Source organism: Manis javanica, chromosome 8, assembly GCF_040802235.1.
Source record: "Manis javanica isolate MJ-LG chromosome 8, MJ_LKY, whole genome shotgun sequence".
Classification (NCBI taxonomy): Eukaryota; Metazoa; Chordata; class Mammalia; order Pholidota; family Manidae; genus Manis; species Manis javanica.
This window is the reverse complement of record NC_133163.1, coordinates 123,070,444-123,091,913: the sequence shown is the minus strand read 5'-3', so window position 1 is coordinate 123,091,913 and position 21,470 is coordinate 123,070,444. Positions and strand designations below refer to the sequence as shown.

At 57.6% G+C, this 21,470-nt stretch overlaps 2 protein-coding genes and 1 long non-coding RNA gene across 3 annotated transcripts in view; 1 reads left to right on the top strand and 2 right to left on the bottom strand.

Annotated features, from left to right (window-relative positions):
• Nucleotides 1-19,026, bottom strand: part of LOC140843212 (uncharacterized) — a 37,903-nt gene extending 18,877 nt beyond the window's left edge. The window contains exons 1-2 of the long non-coding RNA XR_012120814.1: nucleotides 18,563-19,026; nucleotides 14,105-14,881 (exon numbers count right to left, since the gene is read on the bottom strand). This is a non-coding gene — a long non-coding RNA (uncharacterized lncRNA). The remainder of the gene's footprint in view (nucleotides 1-14,104; nucleotides 14,882-18,562) is intronic.
• CIMAP1C (ciliary microtubule associated protein 1C) lies at nucleotides 6,405-13,520 on the bottom strand. Its single transcript, XM_073212246.1, is given in 6 exon segments — nucleotides 6,405-6,931; nucleotides 7,549-7,653; nucleotides 8,573-8,621; nucleotides 8,623-8,681; nucleotides 9,500-9,661; nucleotides 13,502-13,520. Coding segments are annotated over 6 exon segments (870 nt in total). The 3' UTR covers nucleotides 6,405-6,455.
• A 123-nt stretch (nucleotides 19,027-19,149) lies between the features above and the next one.
• CSPG4 (chondroitin sulfate proteoglycan 4) overlaps nucleotides 19,150-21,470 on the top strand; it is a 34,410-nt gene continuing 32,089 nt past the window's right edge. The window contains exon 1 of the mRNA XM_037010199.2: nucleotides 19,150-19,352. Within this exon, the coding sequence (XP_036866094.2) occupies nucleotides 19,265-19,352 (88 nt within the window). The 5' untranslated portion in view covers nucleotides 19,150-19,264. The remainder of the gene's footprint in view (nucleotides 19,353-21,470) is intronic.

Below are 21,470 nucleotides of genomic sequence, written 5' to 3'. Positions count from 1 at the left end.
TAATGTCCAGATTGAAGGCTAGGGTCTGGGCCTGAGGTGTCCTGGGAGTTGCTCAGAAGCCACACCTGCTGTGGAGCCTAGCAAGGGGGTTGTCTGAGCCCCCCAGCCAGTGAATAAGCTATCCTACCTGTTGTGCCCAGGGAGGAGCAGCCTGTTTGATAGCTCCAAATGTTTCTGTCCTCCAAGAGGCCTGGTGTGAATCACAGGAATTTACAGCCCAGCCTGGAGTGGGATTTATGAGTCTGCCTCAAGCCTGGCCGGTGGGGAGTGGCTGCCTGTCAGCCCCCCATTTCCCCTGATTGATGAGGCTGTTCCCTGCCAAGGAAAACTCCCCTTTGTGGTGCACAGCGGAAGGAAAGACCCCTAAGCCCAAGGGCCAGCCATCACTCCATACCTGTCCCCAGTCTGGACCTTTTCTGCCCTCGCAGCCCACGCCCCCCATGACCCCCCAGCTCCACCCACCTGCCAGAGGCCCGGCCCCCAAGACCTGCTGCTTGCTCACACCCTCCTCCTGCCCTTCAGAGCAGATCCATCTCAGGGCCTAGGGCTGCACACGGCAAATTCTAGAATGGACCTCTGGGGGAACCTAGAACACATACACACACATTTTACCGATGAGGAGCCAGAGATGCAGAGAGGGACGGGCCTTGCCCAGAGTCACAGCAGCACAGTGGTGTGACTGAGACCTGAGCCCACGAGTCATGTCGGTGTCTGGTCATAGCTAACGGTCGCATGACCATGGGATAGTTTTCATCTCCAGGTAACGGCTCCTCTCCAGAGGAGAGACAGACCTGGGTTTGAATCTCTGCTCCACCGCTTTGAGTCCAAAAGTCACAATCTCTCTGTGCCTGTTTTCTTACCTGAAAAATGGGGCTCAAGAGTACTCCCAGCCTCCCAGAGTCATTATGAGGTTTAAGTGATATAATGCACGTAAAGTCCCAGGACAGAGTCAGGCCCCTGGCAGGTGCCCCCCAGCTGGTGAAGCCGGTCAATCATCCTTAATGCCTCAAGGGGCCCCACTGCCTCATTTGCTAGGGAAAGGGGGCAGTTTAGGGCAGGTGGGGCAGAGGGGGCAGGGAGAGGATGTCTGTGGGGCTGAAGGGCAGGAATGAGCCCCCTGCCTGGGGGAGGAAATCCTGGAAGCCCCCCTGAAGGCTGTGGCTTCTAGCAGAGGATGCACAGCCCCTCCTCTCCCGTTCTGAGATTGCTTGGGTTCTCCCTGCGCACCACAGGGCTGGGGGGAAGCACCCTGTCCTGAGAGACAATCCCAGCCCCAGCCCCAGCCCCAGCCCCAGCCCAAGCTTCTGCCCTGGGTGACCTGGGGACAAGTCCCTCCTTTCTCCAGGCATCAGCAAAACGGGACCAGGGAGGACCAGACAGCATTTCCTAGAGGCATCTTCCGCTCTCCGACCTTCGGGTAAACCCATCCAGACCGACCCACTGCAGTACCCAAATCTTGCCACTGGGTAGCAGCAGGGAGTAAAGCTGGAGTCCAGCATCCTTCGGGCTGCTGTTGGCCAGTCCCTCCCCCAGCACCAGGTGTTCTTTGCACCCCCACACCTTGAGCTGGTTCTCCAGGGAACCAGAGCTGGGTGACCACCCACATCCAGGCATGTGACCCTCCCTGCAGCCCTGAAGAGCAGCCAGCATTCTTGCCATTTTTCACATAGGGAAACTGAGGCCCAGAGAGGGGAGGACTTGTTCAAGGTCACACAGCAAACATGGCAAAGCCAAGTCCCCAACCCTCTTTCCCAGCCCCCAGCCCCCGAGTGGAGCCTGTGTGAGGAAGGATTGGAGTCAGATGGACTTCGGCTGGAATCCCGGTGCCCCCACCTGGCTGTGTATCACCCACATTCTGACTCCCACTCTGTTCCAGGTAATGTCATGCCCCACAGCAGCAAACAGGTGTCTAGCTTACTCACCTTGGTGTCCCCAGAGCCCAGCTCGAGGCAGATGTTCAGAGAAGAGCCACCAAGAGACCCTCCCTCTCCTGGGCCCTGCTTGGCCTCCGGTGTAAGGGTCTCCCTTCTCCGGCCCCTTCTGCCATCCCAGATCAACGCTTTGGTCATTCTCCTCCCCTTGGCAGCCCGCCTGGTGCGCGCACACCCACCCAAGCCCTGGGGTGGCGGCTCCTCCTGCCCCGGCTCACCTGTTCTCCCCGCCCCTCGGCCCCTGGTCCCTTCCCTGCCCCTCCCTCAGCCCCTCTCCTGATGAGCTCTCTTCTGCACTACGCATTGTGTTTACAAGACAGCAATGACAGTGTTTTATTTCTCCCTTTTGTCTCCCTTCCCCGCTGAAGGGGAACGTGCTTCCACTCTCCCAGGAAAAAATGAAGGCTGCAGAGGAGAAGAAGCAAAGGACAGTGGGATTGCGGGTGTGCCCAGCCCCCCACAAGCCCTCCCTGTAGGCTCCAGGCACACGCGCACACAACCTGCTTCTTTTCGGGGCTTCCAAAAACCTCTCTGTTATTTGGGGGGTAATTGAAAATGTCAATCCTTATTCTTGAGGATAAATAGGGCAGGACACGGAGAGCCAGCGAGTGAGAGAGAGGAGAAGGGAGCCAGAGGGAGCAGAAGGCTTAGGGGGGAGGGCCAGATGGGAGAGACCGGACACGCAGGGAGCAGGGCAGGCGCCGGAAGGAGCAGGAGGCCGGCGGGCGGACTCTCCACCTCCGGAGGGCTCGGGAGACGCCGCTTCGGAACCCCACCAGGACTCCGGGGGCTCTGCCCTCCAGACAGCTCCCCCATTCCCACCCCAGCCCCGGACAGGGAACAGGAGAGGCAGGAGCTCCTACTCTAGCCTCCTGTCCTTGGGTGACCCCTGGGGTGGGTGGCTCTGAGTGCTGGGGGCAGGGAGAAGGGATCTGGCTTGTCTATATGGGTGAGGGCTCCCAACTAAGTGCACCCCTTTCAAAGGCAGAACCCTGATTGGAGGGCTAACAGCCAGCCAGCAGCTCCTCTGACCCCAGGCCCTTCCGCAGAAACCCTCCCAGGCCTCCCCCCACAGCCCACCCCCACCCCTCTGCCCCTGCACCTGTCAGGGAGGAGAGGGGGCGTTCTCGGGGTTCATCCAGGGCGGTGTGCAGTGTGAGTATGCCTGTGTGGACGTGGGTATGCGTGAGATGAAGAGGTGACTGGAGAAAGCGGAGTGTGTATGTGTGATAAGAGGCATGTGCAGTGTGTGGTGTCTGTGTGCGTGTGGAGCATACGTGTGTGTCTCTGTCTGTCTTTTCCATGCATGTAGATGAGGCGGGTGTTTGGGTGTGTCTGGTCTGGGGGTGTAGGTGTGGCGTCTGTGCGTGTGCATGTGCATGTACAGTGCAATAAGAAGTGCTGGTGTTTTGTCTCCATGTCTTTATGAGTGAAGGACCTGGTTTGCGCTCAGCCCATGCCTGTGTGACTGTGTCAGGGGTGCCAGGGGAGGGCCTCTCTGCTCCTGGCTGGGGCCGCCATCTCCCAGCTCCGGGGAGCCACAGTGACAACTGACCCCCAGGGTCTCCCCAGCAGCAACAGAAAGAGAGATAACCCTCCCAGCCAGTGTCCAGGAAGGTCACATAACTGCAGTCTTACCACCAAGCCCTGTGGGGCTGCCCCCCAGACGCCTGGCCTCTTCCTGCCCCCTGGAGAGGAGAGAAGAAGCTCTGGTAAGCGCCCTGCCATGTACTGACCCTCATGCACCCTCCAGTATCTGCTCATGGTCAGAGAGAGCTGCTTCTCGTCCTCTCACAGAGCCACCCTCTGACTCCTGGAGTGAATAGCTGGGCCTTCAGCATCTTTCATACACCTACATGCAGCCAAAGCCTGGCACAGGACAGGTGCTCACCATGTGGTTGTTGAGTGAATGCATGATCGTGTCTGTGAGGTCACCTGCCAGGCCATAAGTACCTGAGGGCACAGGTTTAAGTTGTACAAGAGTCAGACCAGGGCTTCCTGCCAGGTCAGGAGTGCCCCCCGAGTCGTTCAGCAGGGGCAGGGGCAGCGCTCAGCCAGGCCTAGGAAGCCATGCCCACCTGACTTCCTGTAGGTCACCTACCCAGTCACCAATACAGGGAGGCTAGGCCAAGAACTGGGAACTGCTTTGTCGAAAGGCCATTCCCAAGCTAAACGGCCCTGTCACGCTGTGGGCTGGGGCCCAAGGGAGGGTTCATTCACCTTCTCTGGAGGCTGCACCCCTGTCTTAGAGGGGCAATCCCTCTTCCAAACATCTTTATCCCCCAAAGATCCATTCTGAATCCTCCGGCCTCTTCTCCTGCCTTTGGGACAACAAACTAAGGGTCAGCTTAGCTCTCGGGCTAATGCCCAGTCCCCATCCATGTCTGGTGGCAGCTGGGGTCAGGCTGATGGTCTGTCCCAGGCTAAGGCATGGAGGCAAAAACTAGGATTGAGTCCTAATATAAATCAAGGGCCTCACCCAAGCCTGAGCCCTGGCTGGAGTATAGACTGAGCCCCAAACCTAGCCACGGACTGAGCTCTGGGCCTGGTCACAGATCAAGCCCTACCCTGGACACACACTGAACCCTGACCGTAGTCACACGCTGAGTCTGGACCTTTATTTAGAGACAGGCCATTAATTTGTCATATGGCCAAAGTTATTTCATTGGCTCTGAGCCTCAGTTATCCCATTTTTCCAATGGAAGGCCTTAGGATGGGATGGGCACTAAATCAGAAAACCCCTATTCAGAGCTTGGCCTGTAGCTTCCCTGACCTGGTGACACAAGAGAGCATTAGCCGCTGCCACCTGCCAGCCCTCACCCCTACCAGATACTTTCAGTGCAAGCATCACTAATTTTTGTAGCTGCTGTGATAAATGGCATTGTCGGCAAAATGACATCTTTCTAATCTGCTGCAAGACAGATGGGCCCCCAGCTCACTTGCTGTCTCTGGATCCTGCCCAGACCAGCCTTACTGGGGGGTGGGGAGGCGGGGCAGACACACAACCCCAGGCCTGGAGGGGGGAGGGGGGAGGGAGGGAATTGGGGGCCCAGAGTCGGGTGTGACCTCGGTGGGGTTTTCTACAGCTTCTTTTTTAAATACTCAGTTGGTTTTCGTTTTGTTTTTGTTTTTAATATTCCCAAGATATTCTCTGGTCCTTTCTATCCAAAATCGGTTCTTCCATTCAATTCTCACTTTCCGTTACTACCTGAATATTGTTCAAATCCAAAAGGAGGAGCCTGCAGACCCCGGTTCTGAGCGGCCCCTTCCTCCTGCCCCTCCGCCCTTGTGCGGCGGCTGCCGGTGGAACTGCCTGCGCCCGAGCCTCGGGTCGGGGACATTCCGCCTCGTCTCTGCCGTCCCTGCGCCCCCTCCCTCCACGGCCCCTGCCCTGCCTCTGACGCTGGACCCAGGCAGCAGAGCGCCCGATAAAGGTCCCCCTTACACCTCCTTGAGTCAGGGAAGCTGCGAGAGGGGCTGATCTGGGCAGGTTGGAATGGGGGACCTGGATGCCAAGAATGAGGAAAAGACAAATACCGTCCCCAGGGAGCAGGAGAGCTGGCACCCGTGTGCCCAAAAGCAGCAGAGCGGGAAGGAGTCAGGCGGGCGGGCGCAGGCTGGGCTCACAGCCGAGACAACACTGCCCCCTCCCGGCTCGCTCACGGCTCCCCTTCTCCTCCCACCGGGCACTGCAGGGCTGAACTGCCGAGGCTAAGGGCGCGCAAGTGCCCCTCGGGGACAGCCTGTGTCACGCCGACCCTCCCCCGGCAGCCTCGTTGGCCCTCCGTCTCTTCCCTCGCTCTGCCCGTCTTGTCCTTCTCTCGCTGCCTGAAGAATCCTGAAAATACTGCATCTCATCCAGCCTGTCGCACAGGACCAAGCCCGAGTCCCCTCCCTGCTGCCCATGGTCGGGCCCTGTTTTCAGCCAGCCTTGCACAGCTCAGGCTTCTGCCTTCTGTGCCTCCCCCAGCTCCCTGCCCTGCGTGACTTTGCTGCCAAGATGCCCTCCCTTCTACACACCGTCCCCACTTGTCCTCTCCGGTCCCTCCCCTAGGAAATCTCCTCTCCCTCTGCTTCCCACCCTGTCCCCATCCAGAAATGCCCCATCCTCCTCTGAAGCACCCACTTGCCTGCTTCTCTCCTGGGTACTAACCACTGTCAGGGATTAGCCACACAGTCCTGGAGCTGGAAGGAACTTGGACATTCTCCAGGCCTACCCTGCCCTTGTCACTGTCTGAAAGGCAGACCCTGAGGCCCAGAGAGGGATGGGAGCTGCACAAGGCCACACAGCACATGAGCAGCAGTTAGAACTAGAACTCAGCTCTCTGGACTCTCTGCCCAGGGCTCCTTGAAGGACATACAGCTGCCTCCCCGTGAGCCAGAACAGAACTTCTCCCCAACAGGGCGCTGCACTAGATACAGCAATTACCAGCTCTGCTACTCAAAACCGTGGTCAGGTTGCTCAGGCTGGTATAGAAAAATAACTTTGGTGGGAAAAGGTGGGTGAGTGCCCCAGGAGGGGCCTCAGTCGTGAACGTCAATGACCAGCGGGCACAGGTGGGATGAGTGCTTGATGCCCAGAGTGAAAGCAGGTATCCAGAGCTTGTGCACCGTGACCCACTGGACGTCGTGGGAGGCAGGACCAGGCCACAGCGTGTGGCCCACCAGGTAGACACTTGGTCATACTGTAGATGGGCTGCAGTTCTGGTAGACAGATGGCTCAGGCCGGGCGTGCATGGCAGGCTAAGGACCTCCTGCCACGTTCTCCTCGTAGAACCAGTTCTTGTCCTTGGAGGCCAAACTGTAGCAAGGAGCAGCATGGCTGACAGGGATGTTGGGCCCCAGCAATAGTGGCAGCTGGTACTTATTGGGGGCTGGACTGGGGTCCATCACTCTATATGGACACCGATAGCCAAAGGTGTACCGGGGAGCCCTGCGTTCCCCGGATGGCCGGGTCTTCTCCAAGTTGTAATGGGAGAGGGCTGGGGTGGGTCTCAGGCCTGAAAGTGGGTGAATGGAAGAAGGGAGTGTCAGGATGGGAGCCAGGCTACATCTCCTGGTGTCCGAGCAATGGGTCCATGTAGGCAGCTGAGTCCTGGTCAGCCTGATGTGGCTGCACTTATAACCACCTTATCTGCAGGCAGGGATGTCAGCACCCCTGCATGGGGCTGTCGGCAGAGCAAGGGACTTGGACCATCCTGAACACAGGATGGTGACACTGTTGTAATATAAAAAGCACCAGCATCATTAGAACCTCACTCTTGAGCTAACAGCATTGTAACACAGTCCCTGTGCCAGCACCAGGAAAACACTGACATCATTACAGTCTGTGTGAGCTCATTAGCTTGACCATATCACTGCCATGACATGAGCCCTGTGACATTTTTATCATACCATCACCCTGCCACATACATGCATACCATTGGCTTCAAGATGCAAGTACTGTGACATAGACATGGTGATATCAGTGTCTTGATATGACATTGCAGGGAGATGCCAGCATCTGCAGCAGACTTGGCTAGGGAGGTCACGGCCTTTTGCCTCTGCTTAGATCCTAAGGGTAGGTACCCATCCCCCAAACTCCCAGCCCCCACCTCCCTCTCCTGTCCCGTATCACGCAGGTTGGAGATGCGTTCCTCCACGGGGACCTGAGGGCAGCTGGACATTCCAGACCGAGTTATTTTAGGGTCCAAGAAGTAGCAAGGCCCAGGGTTGCGTGTGCCTGTGATTCCCGAGGGCAGCCGCAGAGAGGCCCAGTCAGCCCTGGAGGCCACCCAGCAGGAGCCTGGCCTGCCTCCAGGTGAGGTCCCCCTCCCCAGAGAGAGGAATGAAGGCTGCCTTCACATTCCTTGGTCTCTTGCATGTCTGAGGACCCTTGATTTCCTCAACTGTAAAATGGGGCTTTTAACCATAACCTAACAGTCTCAAGAACTTGTGCAGAGAAACAGATAAAACAATGGCTTTGGTTTCCAGCAACTCAGCCACTATCCTACCAGGGCCTGGTGCCAGGGGTTCTCACAGGCACAGTGGCTACTGTCAGTATGAAGAAGGGGGCCCAGCCCCAGCAGGGGGTCCACCTGCTGAGGAGGGTGTAGCAGTCCAGGGGGGGGCCCAGCAGGCACCCTAGATCTCAGACCCCCCCAGGTACCCACTCACCAGCGCTGCCCAGCCTCTCCTCTTGCTAGCCTTGGCCAGTAGCCAGCTCTTCTGCAGTTCTCAGCTCCTGCCCTCCCAAGGGTTTCTCAGCCACTTGGGAAGCCTTAGGAGCCACCGTCCTCACCATTCTCCCCGCTCCCCAGCTCTTCCTGCCCAGCTGCTGTAGCGAGTGAACCCCAGCCAAAGAACAGGCAGAAAGGAGGCCCTGCTCTGCTAGCTGGATGGTGACAGCGTCCTTCAAAACTCCCTCGGGAGGTCCAGTGGGGAGATGCCCACAGAGTTGCCCTCAGAGAAGTAGGTCACTTGGGCAACCCTGCTGGCTTCTTTCTGGACCTAGTGGGCCACCTGGCTGTCCTACTCAGGGCAGGTCTGGGCTCCAAGGGAACTGTGGCCACAGATAATGGCTCCTTACCACTCACTGCCACCCAAATATCCAACAATAATAATCCTACGCCCAGGGGATGATGGGAGAGGTGAGTGCTCACGCCTCTCTGAGTGCCGGGCATGCAGGGTATAGGCCGGCTCTGGAACATGGAGATGCCAGGTCGATGTAGCCTGTGCAGGATGGCCGGAGGTACTTGGCAGGCCCCGGACCTGTGAGACAGACACAGCATCCCTCATCCTGGCCCACAGAACCAAGGCAGGCGATGCACCAAATACACTGGGCCACGAGAACCCTGGGCTCTTTGCTCCCACAGATGTAACACTGCCGCAAGTCCCACCACTGGGCTGCTCGCCTGGGGGAAAGGCGTGTTCCCAGATAAAAGGCAGTTGCTCTTGGACTGGCCACGTATCATGAGAAAGGTAACGGCGACAATTAACTGAGAACTTATCCTGTGCCAAGTACAATGCTAAGCATTCTATGTAGATCATTTTAGTTACACCTCCCAACAATTCCACAATAGGTACTATTGTTTTTCCCATTTTACAGATGGTAAAATTGAGGATTAGGAATTTCAATGTGCTCGAAGTCACACAACCCGGTGAATGTGAGAGTTCTGAGATCATCGGCCAACAGAGCCCAAACATTAAAACCCCCTCTAATATACAGCGACAATCAATCATTAACAATGTAGCAGAAATTAGTTTGTCTGATATCAGCTGATAGGAAGTTTGAAGAGAAGGGAGGAAAGCTAAAGCCGGGCCACAGGCTCCTCTGAACCCCTAGCCTTCTTCCAACCCTGGTCTAACTTCTCAGCCTATGTTCCCTCCCTCCCCCACCTGAAATTTCCCCTGAGAACTCCCAGCAGCTAATTCTGCCTGCCAGGGTCAGCCTGGGGCTGCGGCTCTCCTGCAGGCTTCAAGGGAGTCTGAAGCTGCTTTGCAGAAGGCAGGGGTGGAGGGCTGAGACGCCTTCAGCAGCCCTGCAGAGAGAGGAATGCGCCCACACTCAGGGTGGGGCCTGCTCTCACCTTAGATCCTGGCTGTGACCACAGGGGCCTGCTTTACCTCCTGCTGTGAGGGCACCTGTACCACCTTCTCTGGGTGCTGCCCATAGAGCACAGAGTTCGTGGCCCCTTTGGACAGTTTCACGGCTGGGGCCGAGGAGCGGGCAGTAGTAGCCACTGTGAGATCTCAGGGGCAGGCAAGAAGCTAGGTCTGTGGGGGGCCTTTTCCAGGAGTCCCTGCCCAGGCCCGGGTCCCCTCCCTCTCCCTGACTCCAGAGCCTGTGTGGGGGCTGGGAAGCCACACGGTGCCCCAGCTTGTGAGCTGAGGCTGTCTGGGGTACAGCCAGCCACAAGAAGGCTGGATCTGGGGATGATGTCACCGCACAACTTGGACAGTGTTTATTTCCCCCAGTTGCCGTGGCGCCAAAACTGTAGCTTAGAAATTCTACACTGGCAGCTCAGCTGCAGAATCTGAAAACGTGGCCCCACTGCCCCATACTGCCTACCAGACCAAAGAGTCTGAGGGTGCCGAGGACCCTGGGTCAGGGGAGGGAAAAGGAGACATAGAGTGACAGTGCCAGCTCCTCATTCCTGGTGGGTGTCCTGTGTTGGGGAAAGAAATGGAAAAAGTGGGTAGGTCATGGGTGGAGGGTTCCTGCGGCCTGCAGAGCCCCGTGGGGTGACCTCCTACCCCCTGTCCCTACCACCTATCACCTCGGGTTCTGGACATGCTCTCCCTTCTATGAAAATCTGTTTTTCCTTGGGAAAGGGTCAAGCCAGTTACTTTACACTAAGGTGTGACTGACTATCTGACAGCTTCCCAGACTCCTACCGAAGGGCACACTGTGTCTTTAGAGATCCAGGTCCAGCTCAAGGAATACCCTCCTGGTGCTGGTATTTCAGACAGGGAATGAGGAGCAAATAAAGAAAGGTGAAGGGGTGGTGCTGTTGTCTGAAGAAGCCACTTCCTGTGCCTGTGGTTCGGAGCACGCTCTAGGAGGAGGGGGGTGTGAGAGGAAATAGTGAGGGGTAGGGAAGATAACCGACTGCCCCGTGCCGGAAGGAGGAGTCCCGGGGCTGAGAAATGACGGAGACCCTCTCAGCCCTGAAGATCCAGGAGTGCTGGGGGCCCGGGGCCTGCTCACACCCACCAATTCATAGCTCAGACTGCGGATGCGATCCGAACCAGTTAAGCAGCGTTTCCACCTTGGGAACAGAAGACGGCTGGGACAAGGAGAGAGGGTGTCCGGCACAGCCCCGCACACAGATAAGGACACTGAGGCCCAGAGAAGGGCACGAACTTGCCCGAAGTCTCCTGTCACATCAGTAGCAGAGGCAGAACTGGACACCAACCCTGGAGTTCTCTTCGGATCCTAGCTTCTAAGTCAATGGAAAGCGACCATGCTCTGAACTCATTCCAACCCGCAGGCACAGTGAAGACTCCGCGCAGACCAGCCAGGCATGACAGCCGCCCCAGAAGCCCCCTGTGGGACAGAAAGGGGGCAGGGTCCCCGCCTAGCATCAGCAGCACCTCCCTGTGCCCCTCACATCACCCACAGGGCAGCCAAGCCTCTGATTCCTGGAGAGGAAGGGCTGGACGAGGCTGGGATTGGCTCGGCCTCAGCGGGCCTCCGGCCACCGGCAGTGCCACCTCCTCAGCCCCATCCCTGTCAGCGTTCCCTGGAGGAAGCTTCAGGCCTGCTGGGCCCTGGCCCTGACGGTCCCCTCATCCTGATGGGGGCCATATGTGGGGCTGGGACCTCCGCCCTCCTGTCTGGGGTGCCTCCAAGTATTTTAGACCCAGGCAGCTTCCTGGAAACCCCCCGTGCTGCTCACACACGGCTTTCTTGGGGAGACTGAGCCACTCTTCACACCAGCAGGTCACAAGCCACCCAACTTCTGCTCCAATGCCTCCTTCCTCCCGGCTCTAAAGGAGACCTAGCCCCCCCTGGAGACAGCCCTCTTTCCCCCCCAAAGCGGCTGCTCCGCCTCTCACACGCTGCCCTCCAGAGCCCAAGGGGGAGGGGGTCCCTGGTCTCCTTGGTGCCCACCCAGGCAGCGTCCCCTTCCCGTCAGCAGCATCCAGGGCGCCCCTCCTCACCTCTCAGGCAGCCATCTGCCCCCCCCAACTCCTGCCATTCCCTTGAGCACTTAGGCCGCCCCAGGGAACATCACCTTGGCTTCCCACTTCTCAGACTTCCTCCTCTCCAAACGCCTCCCCTCCACTGCTCCTCAGCCACCCTCCTCCTAGCACATGCTGGGCTTCTCAGCCACCTCCCAGGGCACAGGCACGTGCCTCTGTTTGGCACACCCTCGCCTGCCCCTCCGCTTCTGCTCCAGGATGCTCACTGTGCGCATTGCCTGCACACCAAGACCCCAGGGCTGACCCTGAACTTTCTCCCTGCCCTGCAGTCTCCTCCTGCCTTCATTGCCCTCTGTGTCCAGTTCTTGGCAAATCTCCCAGCCCCAAGTCACCAGGTGTGCCTCGTCCACCGTGCCAGGTGGCTAAGAGGTGCTGGGGGGCGTCTCCTGGCCCCCAAGCCCTGGACTCGCCTCCGTGACACCCATCTGCCCATCTCCTCTCCAGTCCGCTGGCTTCCTCCCTCTCCCCAGACATCATTTCAAGTGGCTCTGCGGGCCGGGCCCTCCCTCTCTCCTCCTCCGCAGAGAACACTGCGGCCGGCCGTCAGACTGGACTCTGACCCGGCCCCTCCCTGCTGCACCACCAGAGTGCCCGGCTTCTGCTGCCACCTGCTCCTACTTCCCTCCTGGGGCTTGGCAGGACCCACCAACCTCCTCCCATCTCCTCGGCCTCCTCAAGAACATTTCGCCCTCTACCACCCACCTCTCCTCGCTCTAACCCTTCACCTGGTCCCTTCCTAACATACTCCGCGCACCCCTGCATCTATTAAAGCCATCTCCCCGGCCCCACATACCTCTCCATCACACACAGAATTCCCCGGAGAGGCATTTTCCCTGTTGTCTCCATTTCCCCCTCCCTTTCGCACTTTGACTCCCCACAGACTGGCTTCAGGCCACCATTCCACCTGAATCCTGACCTGCATGTGCAGGCTGCAGCCACTGGGCACTTTCCACCATCACCAGCTTGGCCTTTCAGCAGCACTGGACCAAAATGACTGACCACTCCTCCTCCTTGCAGCTGCCCGGGTCCCCCTCCCACGCCCCCACTGCCCGTTCACGGGATTCCTTCCTGGCTGTTCCTCAGCCTGACCTCCCAGTGTTGGCACATGCTGATTGATTGCAAAGAGGAAAACAGTAACTTTATAGCAAGAATCCCGGCAGGCACCTCCTCACCCGAGTGATGTGAGTCAACATCACTGGCCACGGGAGAGACAGAGGTGTGCCTCTTGAGAGAACGCCCTGAGAAGTACAGAGAATCACTGCTGGGACGGCCCCCCCAAAGACGTACGACCTGCATCTAATCATGAAGAAACCAGATGGACTCGAAGTAAGATCCACTTTACAAAACAACTGGTCCGTACTTGTCAAAAATGGCAATGTCACAAAAGACAAACATTAAAGAACTTTCCTGAATTAGTAGAAACTCAAGAGATAGGACAACTACACACAATGTAGGAGCCAGGATTTTCTTTTGCTATCAAGGATATTAATGGAAAAATTCGTAAAACTGGAAAAGAAAGTCTGTGGCTAGTTAAAAATATTGTACCAATGTTCATTTCCTGACTTTGATCATTGAACTCTGGTTATGAAAAAGATCCTTATGCTTAGGAAATACCCACGGAAGTATGTAAGGATAAGGAAGTATTATGTCTGCAACATAATCTCAAACAATTCAGGGAAAATATACATAGATCGATACAGAGAAAAGAGAAATATGGTAAAATATTAACATTTGGGAAATCTACATGAAGAGAATGTGAGAAATATTTGTAGTGACCTTGTTACTTTCCTGTAAGTCTGAAATTATGTTCAAAAGAAGAGTTAAAAGAAAAAAATTGGTGTCTCAGAGTGTCTTGCTCTCATTTTCCATCACCCTCCACTCACCTGAGGAGTCACATCTCATGTTGTTGCTTTAACCCCATCATTGGTACCAAGGCACCTCCCGAGTACATATGCATCTGGCCCAGACCTTCTTCAGAGCTTTAGACCCGCATATGTGTCAGCCTGCCCAGTGCCACCAGGTTTCTCACAAGCGCTCCAAAATCAACATGCCCGAAGCTTTTCTGTGAAATGCCTACTGTCCCACTTTATCTCAATGAACAATGCCCCTACCAATCCAAGCGCCCAAGCTGGAACCCTGGGCTTGTCCCAGACATCTCCACATCCTTACACCCCACATCCAACAATCAGCAGGTCAACTTTGGGGAGCCTGTGAGCTCCCAAAGGCAGGGCTCCTGTCATTTACTGTCATTTGTCCCCAGGCCGGAGCACAGTGTCTGTCCTATGGTAAGTACTTAAGAAATATTTGTTGAATGAATGGATGAATTGATCCATTGATTGATCAAGGAAACATCATTCCTCCTCATGGGAGCTGAGTCCTGCCTTCTGAGTCCCAGACCTGTGCCCAGTCTGGTTCACCAGACTACCACTTACAATTGTGCCAGTTTGCACTAGTTACAAATTATCCTCAAAAACCTAAGGGCTTACCTTTACAATAAATATTATTGCACACAAGTTCTGTGGGTCAGGAGCCTGTAAGTAGCTTAGCTGGTTGGTTCTTACTCCAAGTCTCTCAGGAGGTGGCAGTCAGGATGTCAGGAAGGGCCGCAGTCATGTGAAGGTTTGCTTGGTGCTGGCAGATGCACTCCCAAGACGGCTTGCTCACAGGAATGGTGAGGTGGTGCTGGCTGTTGGCAAGAGGCCTCAGCTCTTCTCGACATGGGCCCTCTTAACTGTCGTCAGGTCACGGTGGCTGGCCCCCCCACCCACCTGAGCAAGCAACGGAAGAGAGCAAGGCAGAGACCTCCATGTCTCTTACGACCTTGCCTCGGAAGTCTAGCTGCACCGTTGCTGCAACGCCCTGTTGCCCACACAGGTCAGCTCCATTCAGTGTGGGAGGTGACTACTACGGGTGTGAACGCCGGAGGTGAGGGCTGTCTGAGAGGCTGGCTACTACAGACTTTTCATTGTTCAAAGACACCTAGCCCCTGGGGTTAGTGGGGACTGAAATCCAAGCCGTAGGCTCTCGTGTAGGGTGACACACCCTCTAAGCCCCACGGGCTAAGCACAGCTTGCTCCAGTTCTCTCTGGGTTGTCAGTCTCACCTCTCCTTCAAGGAGCTGCTGGTTCCGTGCACAGACAGGATCTGGCATCAGCAGTCGCCATCATTATAACCCCCAGGCTCTGCGCTTCGCAGTCTGTGAAGGCCCAGCACCTCTCTTAGAGGGCACTGTTCAAGCTTCACGGTGGCTCCACGATTCACAGCTGGGAGAAAAAGTGCAGCCAGGTGAAGTGGCCCGCCTGAGGCCGCACAGAAAAGGCTTGGCAGAGCCGCACTTCCCGGTCCTCACCCGACGTTCCTTCTACTGCCTGGCCCACTGCCAGCTCAGACCCACGTTTCCTAACACCCGTTGCAAGCCTCATTCCCGGTCCTGATCAAGTATTTCTCATCCTGGTGGAAGCCCTACCCCAACCCTCAGAAGTGCCTGCCTCATGCTGGGCCTTGAGCAAATTCATTCAGAAATTTCCCATCCAAAGAGGGACTCTTCTTTCCCCCTCCCAGAAGATCTCCCTGCAGAGAGCCAGATGTCCAGGGGTGGAGCACAGCAGGGGTTAACGGCATGAACCAATATTTAGAAATAGCACAACCTCAGGAGGATTCAGCTGTGGCCAGCTGGTCACATCCACTGAAGCCACAAGCCTTTGTGGACATGGTGTGGAAGACTGAGGGCCTGCTCTGGGGAGCAGAGGCTCGGAAAGGTCTCCCCCCAACCGCCCCATGCCCGGCTCCCCGCTCTATCTTGGGCATGACTCAGAAGCTGCTCCTAACCAGGGCAAAACCCTGCCCCTGGGCTCCCATCCACAGCCAGCTCCCGAGGGCAGCAAACAGAACTTCAGCTCCTGAATTGTGTAATTGTTGGGAAGAGCTGCCCCGCCCCTGGGAGCCTGGCTGCCTGTACTTGGAAGTGCCCCATGGATGCCTCCACCCAGGAACAGGGGCAAGACCACTCCTAGCAGAGGCCCAGCTGCCACTGATCCCCTGCCCAAGAAACTGCAGGGCCCTGGGACTGGGGCCAAAAGACAAAAGTATGCCTTTGCACAGTAGCTAGTGGCCAGGGTCTGTGCCCTTCATGGCGGAAGGTCAGGTCCCTGAGGCCAGGCCCTGGGCGGCTGCAGCATGCCTCAGCTAGAGCATGAGCACCCGCCACTCACCAACTCGCTGGCTTTGGCCACAGGCTCCCGGGTGGGGCCTGCACAGCCAGGGTGTAAAACTCAGAGGCAAGCGGAGGGCCAGGCCCCGGCTGAGAGCAGGACCGAGCCACAGACGCTGCCAGAGCGGGCACTCCTAGCCCAGGAAGCATGGAGGGTTAAGAGTGACCCGGAGCTCCTGGCCAGCATGCTTGGCTGAACCCTGGTGGCGGGGAGGTCGGTGATACTGGGCTCTTGCTGCCTTTTTCTCCCAGAGACAGATCACTTGGAGAAACTGAGGCAGCACAAACCACAGGTCGTTATAGCTTCGGAATCCTCCTTCAACCCTGGGGCGCGGGCATTTGTCTTCATTCTTCAGATATGTTCTGAGTGTCCCTCTTCCCCAACCTGTGCGTCCTGTCTCGGGCTTTGCTGGAAAGGTGTGAGCCTACGGGCCTGGGCAGGCATTGCCTCAGACCTCCTGGCCCAGTTCCCAGTGACCCGGAGGCTGCCCCCCACCCAACCAGGGGCAGTGGAGTTCACTACGCCAGGGAGTCTGTGGAAGGGAAGGTCAGAGGCAGGAAGGACTGACTGGGAGGGCTTCATGGAAGGTGAGATGTGGCCAGGGACCGTCACCAAGGACACGTGACCAGCCCAAACCAGAGGAAGTCATGACAAAGGTTGGAATGCGGAGGGAGAAGGACTGAGGGTTCCAGGGATGCCCCAATCAGCAATACTCAGGACCCAGGCCTCAGGCCTTCAGAAGGACACGCAAGGAGGCTAGGGAGGGGCCACGGAGATGCGGCCCTACCTGATCCCACCACCTGTGCTCCGGGACAACAGGAGATAGTCAGAAACCAGCTCCAAAGCACCACAGGGCCTCAGCTTGCTGCCCGTCTGCTGGCATGACACAGCTCAGTGCCGGTCTAGGGTTTGAGTCCTGGCTACAGACCAAACAAGGGCCAGCCAGTGTGCACTGGAGCCAGCATCCCAGCACCCCAGCACCCCTGAGCCTCAGTTTTCTCATCAGTGAAAAGGGAACACTGTCCCCCAACGCACACACTTCCCAGGGTTGTCAAGAGGCCTGCAGAGAAGCAAGTGTGGGCTATTACTGCTGTGCTGGTTGCCATTATTTTTCCAGGCCTATGTTTGCCTCCCCAGCGAGCAGCGAGGCTGGGGGAGGTGGGGACCTAGTCCTGACTTGAATCTCATCTGTTGGTGGGAACTCCGGCTGGAGGCTCCACAGACAGGCAAATGACTCCGGGTCGGGGTGGATGAATCTGTGTGGGTGGGGACCGGGGGAGAGCAGAAGACAGGGAGCCGGGGTTGGGGGGCGGGGAGAAGGGAGGGGTGGGAAGGAGGAAGAACAGGAAGGTGGGGTGGGGGGGAGTCTGCACCCGAGTTTTTGATTCATAAAGAGGCAAAAGCCCTCTCCTCCCTTCTCTTTCACTCCAGAAAGAAAGCTCCTTTCCTCTGAAGAGGCGTCCCAGCAGCCCCCAACCTTGGGCCCACGCTTGGCCAGTAATTAGCCCCTAACAAGGACCAGGTGCCTTGCTGTCTCAGCGAGACGGAAAAACAAGGGAAAAGTTGTGGAATCAATGGCTTTATTGCCATTGAGGCCAGCTGAGCACAGCCCCACCCCAGGCCTCCTAGGGTGAACCAAATGGGAGTCCTTAGGTTTGCCAAAATCCCCACAGAGCAGCAGCAACTAGCTTCATATCAGCCCCAGCATGCATTTATTAAGCACCTACTGTACACAGCTGGAAGGTTCCACCCTCAAGTTGCTGGCTTTCCATCAGGGGAGGGGATCAGTGTGGAGCTGTATGTGAACTGTGCAACACAGAAGGGTGTGCGGGACCACAGCCGAGGAGAAAGGACAAGCCTTTACTGGGCACCTGCTGTATGGCAGGCTCTGGCCTAGGGACCTGAGGTACATCAAAGCACTCAATCCTCACAAACCCAATTTTACCCATGGGAAAACTGAGCCACAGAGAGGTGAAGTGACTCACTCAAGGTTGGCGGGCTGAGTAGGAAGGCTTGGATTCGCACCCAAGGCCGGGGTTCAAGATCAGGGCTCAGCGACCACACAGACCCAGCACCATCCGCTGAGCCGCGGCGGTAAGCGCACCGGGCTTGGGGCCGAAGAACTGGCTCCCCTCCTTAGCAGCTGTGTAGACTTGCTCAAGTCCCTTAATCTCTCTCAGCCTCTGTTTTTCTCATCTGCACAATGGGGCTCAGTTTTGTCGCAAGCTAAAAAGTGTTGTGCATGTAGAGGGCCTGTCGCTGGTCAAGGAGAGAGGTTGGGAAGAGAGTGGGTGGTAGGGCGGGACTGGGGGTGGCCTGAAGCAGGCAGGTGTGACAGAGGGATTCTGATGGAGGGAGGAGGAAGGCGCCCCTGGAGTGCTCTACCAGTGGACAGGGACAGCAGGCCAGGCAGTGCCGAGGCTGGGGCGAGGCGGAGAGGGGGCAGGGCTTCCAGGACTGGGGCTCTCTCTGTGAGGGACAAGGCTGATGCTGTTGCCTGGGAGGAAGCCAAGCGGAGCGGGGCTCCAGCCTGAAACTGTTAGGTAGGAGCTAAATCCAGGGCTAGATTTCCAGGCAGCAGCCCCAGGAAACCGAAACACCCGAATTCAGGAGCCGGAGGCTGGGAGTCCTGGTCCCAGAGGGCCAGGGACCCACTCTTCCCCTGAGAACCGCTTCCAGCTCTGAGACTGTGTCCTCCTCCATGAAGCAGGGAGGGGAGCGGCTCTCACCTACCCCGTTATTTTGAAGCAGATGATACCACGGAGCTGAGAATCCCTCCTGCCCGGTGGGACAGTCCTGAGCATCTCTCCTTCGCAGGCTGGGAGGCTGAGGCCCCAGAGGCAGAGAGTGTCCAGGGCTGCACCGTCTGCAGGCACAGAGCAGGGCAGGGCCTCAAGCCGGCGCCTCTCTGCCCAAAGGCAGTCCTACGGAGTCCTCAGAGGCAACCCACCAGAAGCAGTCTGAGGGATGGCAGGCGTCTGTCCTTCCTCCTAGGCCTGGAGTGTAGGGAACCCCGCCCCAACTCCTGCAGGGCAGAAGGGAGAGAAGTGAGGGGCCTAACCCAGCTCCCGTCTCCTCCCACAGGAGGTCTCTGGAAGCCCTTGGGTCAGAGCTCAGGGGGTCTGGGCTCCTCTGGGATTTTGTCCCAAATCTCCAGGGTGAGGCTTGCATTTAACTGATCTGTAAGGGTCTCCTCATCCCTGCAAAGGAAGGAGCAGCCCAGCATGGGCCCTTTAAGGAGGTTGGGGGGGAGGGGGGGGAGCCCCGGCCTGAAACCGGAGCGCGGGTTGGCGCCTGCCCCGCCCCCAGAGTTAAGAGCTCCGCGGTCGCCCTGGAGCCCCAGCCCCGCCAGAAGAGCCTCTTTCTCTGAACTGGAGACTTTGGTGTCTGGACTCCACTCCGATCCTTGCAAGTCCTGCTGCCCAGCCCACCAAGATGCGCTGCGGCCTGTGGCCTCCGCCTCCTTCCCCTGCCCTGGTCCTGGCCTTGACCTTGGCTATGTTGGTGGGACCCATATCTGCAGGTGAGTAGGGGCTTGAGACCCTCACCCAGACTGGCCAGAAGTATGAGGGATTCCTTAGGCAGAGGAAAGAGCCAGGAGGTCCCAAAAGTGGTCACCAGTCCTAGAGAGAAGGGGGCTGCATTTATGCCACCCCAGGCCGCGGTCTTCGGGAGTCCGACCGCAGGGTGGACACAGGACCCCCAGCAGTAAATAGCTCTCCGTCTCGAGGTTCTGTGGGCTGTCCAACACCGGCCGACACTGGCCCCCGGGCTGGATGGCGTCAGGCTTGGCTTCGTGCAGGGTTGTTGCTGTACCCAGTGGGGTCACCCCAGTGCAGTCTGGGCCCCCTGCACCCAGCAGGCTTTCAGTGACTGCTCAGAGGACCCCCGTGACTGCAGGAGGCCGGTACCCCGGCCTCAGACACCCAGGCCAGGAACAGGGAGTGCTTTGAGGCGCGACCTGGGGAGGGAGTGCCCTGCCACACCCTGTGAGGAGCAGCGCCTTCTGCAGCCTCTTCCAGCAGCTCCCCGGTCTGCACCCGCTCCCCCTTCCTTGTCCCCAAGTGCGTTTGTCTGTCTGGACTCCTTACCATTGTCCTCCCCCTGCCCCCCTCTTCTCACTCCTGTCTTCTTTTCTCTCCTCTCCCCACTGAGAAGGCCTGGTTGGTGACAGACAGGACCACCCGCCTGGTGCCCCTCAGCCGTCCTGCTCCCCAGGAGGGGCCCGACTGCAGACAGCCCTGGGCAACCCCCTACACACCTCCTTGTCCCGGCCCTGCGGCTTGATTCTAGCAGAGAACTGAATGGCAGTTTGCCTTCTGAGAGGTGCCAGAATGTGCCCCCTTTCTATTACATTGCCAGAAACCCCACTACAGCATCTTCCCTTTGCTAAGCTCTGGTCTTCGTAAGAACTGTGGCCCCGGGGCCCATCAGTCACTACTGCCCGGGTATGAATCAGTGCTGTGGCCTGCAGCTGCGGGACCGTTCTCAAGAGCTGCTCTGAGCAAAAGGGCCTGAATCTCCCTGCCGGGGCCCAGGCCACATCCTTCTCCCTGTTAGACGGGGAGGCCCACGAGTGGACAGCCTTATAAGGTACCCAAATGCCCGAAAGGAAATGAGTCGGGGGGGGAGGACCCCCCCACTGGGGTGAGTCAGAGCTGGATGCCCAGGGTCCCTGATTCTGTCCCCAGGGACCCCATCCTCCAAGGTCTCAGAGCCTAGGCCTCTCAAGGACTGGGAAGGTGCATCTGAAGTGACTAGGAAGGTCTACTAAGCCAAGAGAGAGAGATGCCAGCACCTCCACCTCTTTGAGCTTCAACGGAGAGCCATTCTCAAAAGCCTTAGCTGGGCCATGAGAAGCACGCAGAAATGGATAGGCTGAGCTGGGACCCCTCAGGAGGCAGAAAAGCAAATGAAAACTTAAACAGCAAGTCTGTCATATCCGCAAAGCTCCCGATGAAAGGGATGGAGAAAAGAAATTTGGACGCAAGCTGGGGTAGGGCAGAGGGTGACCCCTGAGCCAAGCCTAGGAGTACGGGAAGTGCATCAGCACTCCAGGCAGGACTTGGCCTGAGCAAAGGCACTGAGGTGCATGTGAGCAGAGGGAGGTCGAGATAGGAAAGCCAACAGGCTGGCTAGAAGGCATATTTTGAGCATAAGCCAGGAAGAGCCATTGTACTGGGGCACAGAAACCTTAAATGGCAAAAATACAGCCCACAGCCTGTGCCCTATTGGCAGTGGGGAGCCAATGAAGGTCTTAGGGCAGGAGAGAAGAATGATGGCAGTGGAAGGTTTTATAACTTAAGTCGACCCTTGCCGTTGAAAGATTTGGAAATGAGGAGGGGATGGGAGAGCTGGTGTTTCCTCCCTTCCCAGGCAGAGCAGAGCCCCCCACAGTCCACCTCTCACCACGCACGGCGCAGCTCACTGCCCTGGTTTCTGCAGCAGGGGGAGCCCCTGCCCGAGAAAGGCATCATTCCCATCCCTCTGGACACCCCTAGCCCGGAGGCCCTCCAGGGCTCAGGTGCCGGGGTTGAGGCATGCTGGGGTGCTTTCCCAGCATTCATCAGCATTCCAGAGCAGAGAGGTCATGGGGCCTGGGGGTCAAGCACCCTTGGAAACCAATCTCCCAACTGTACAG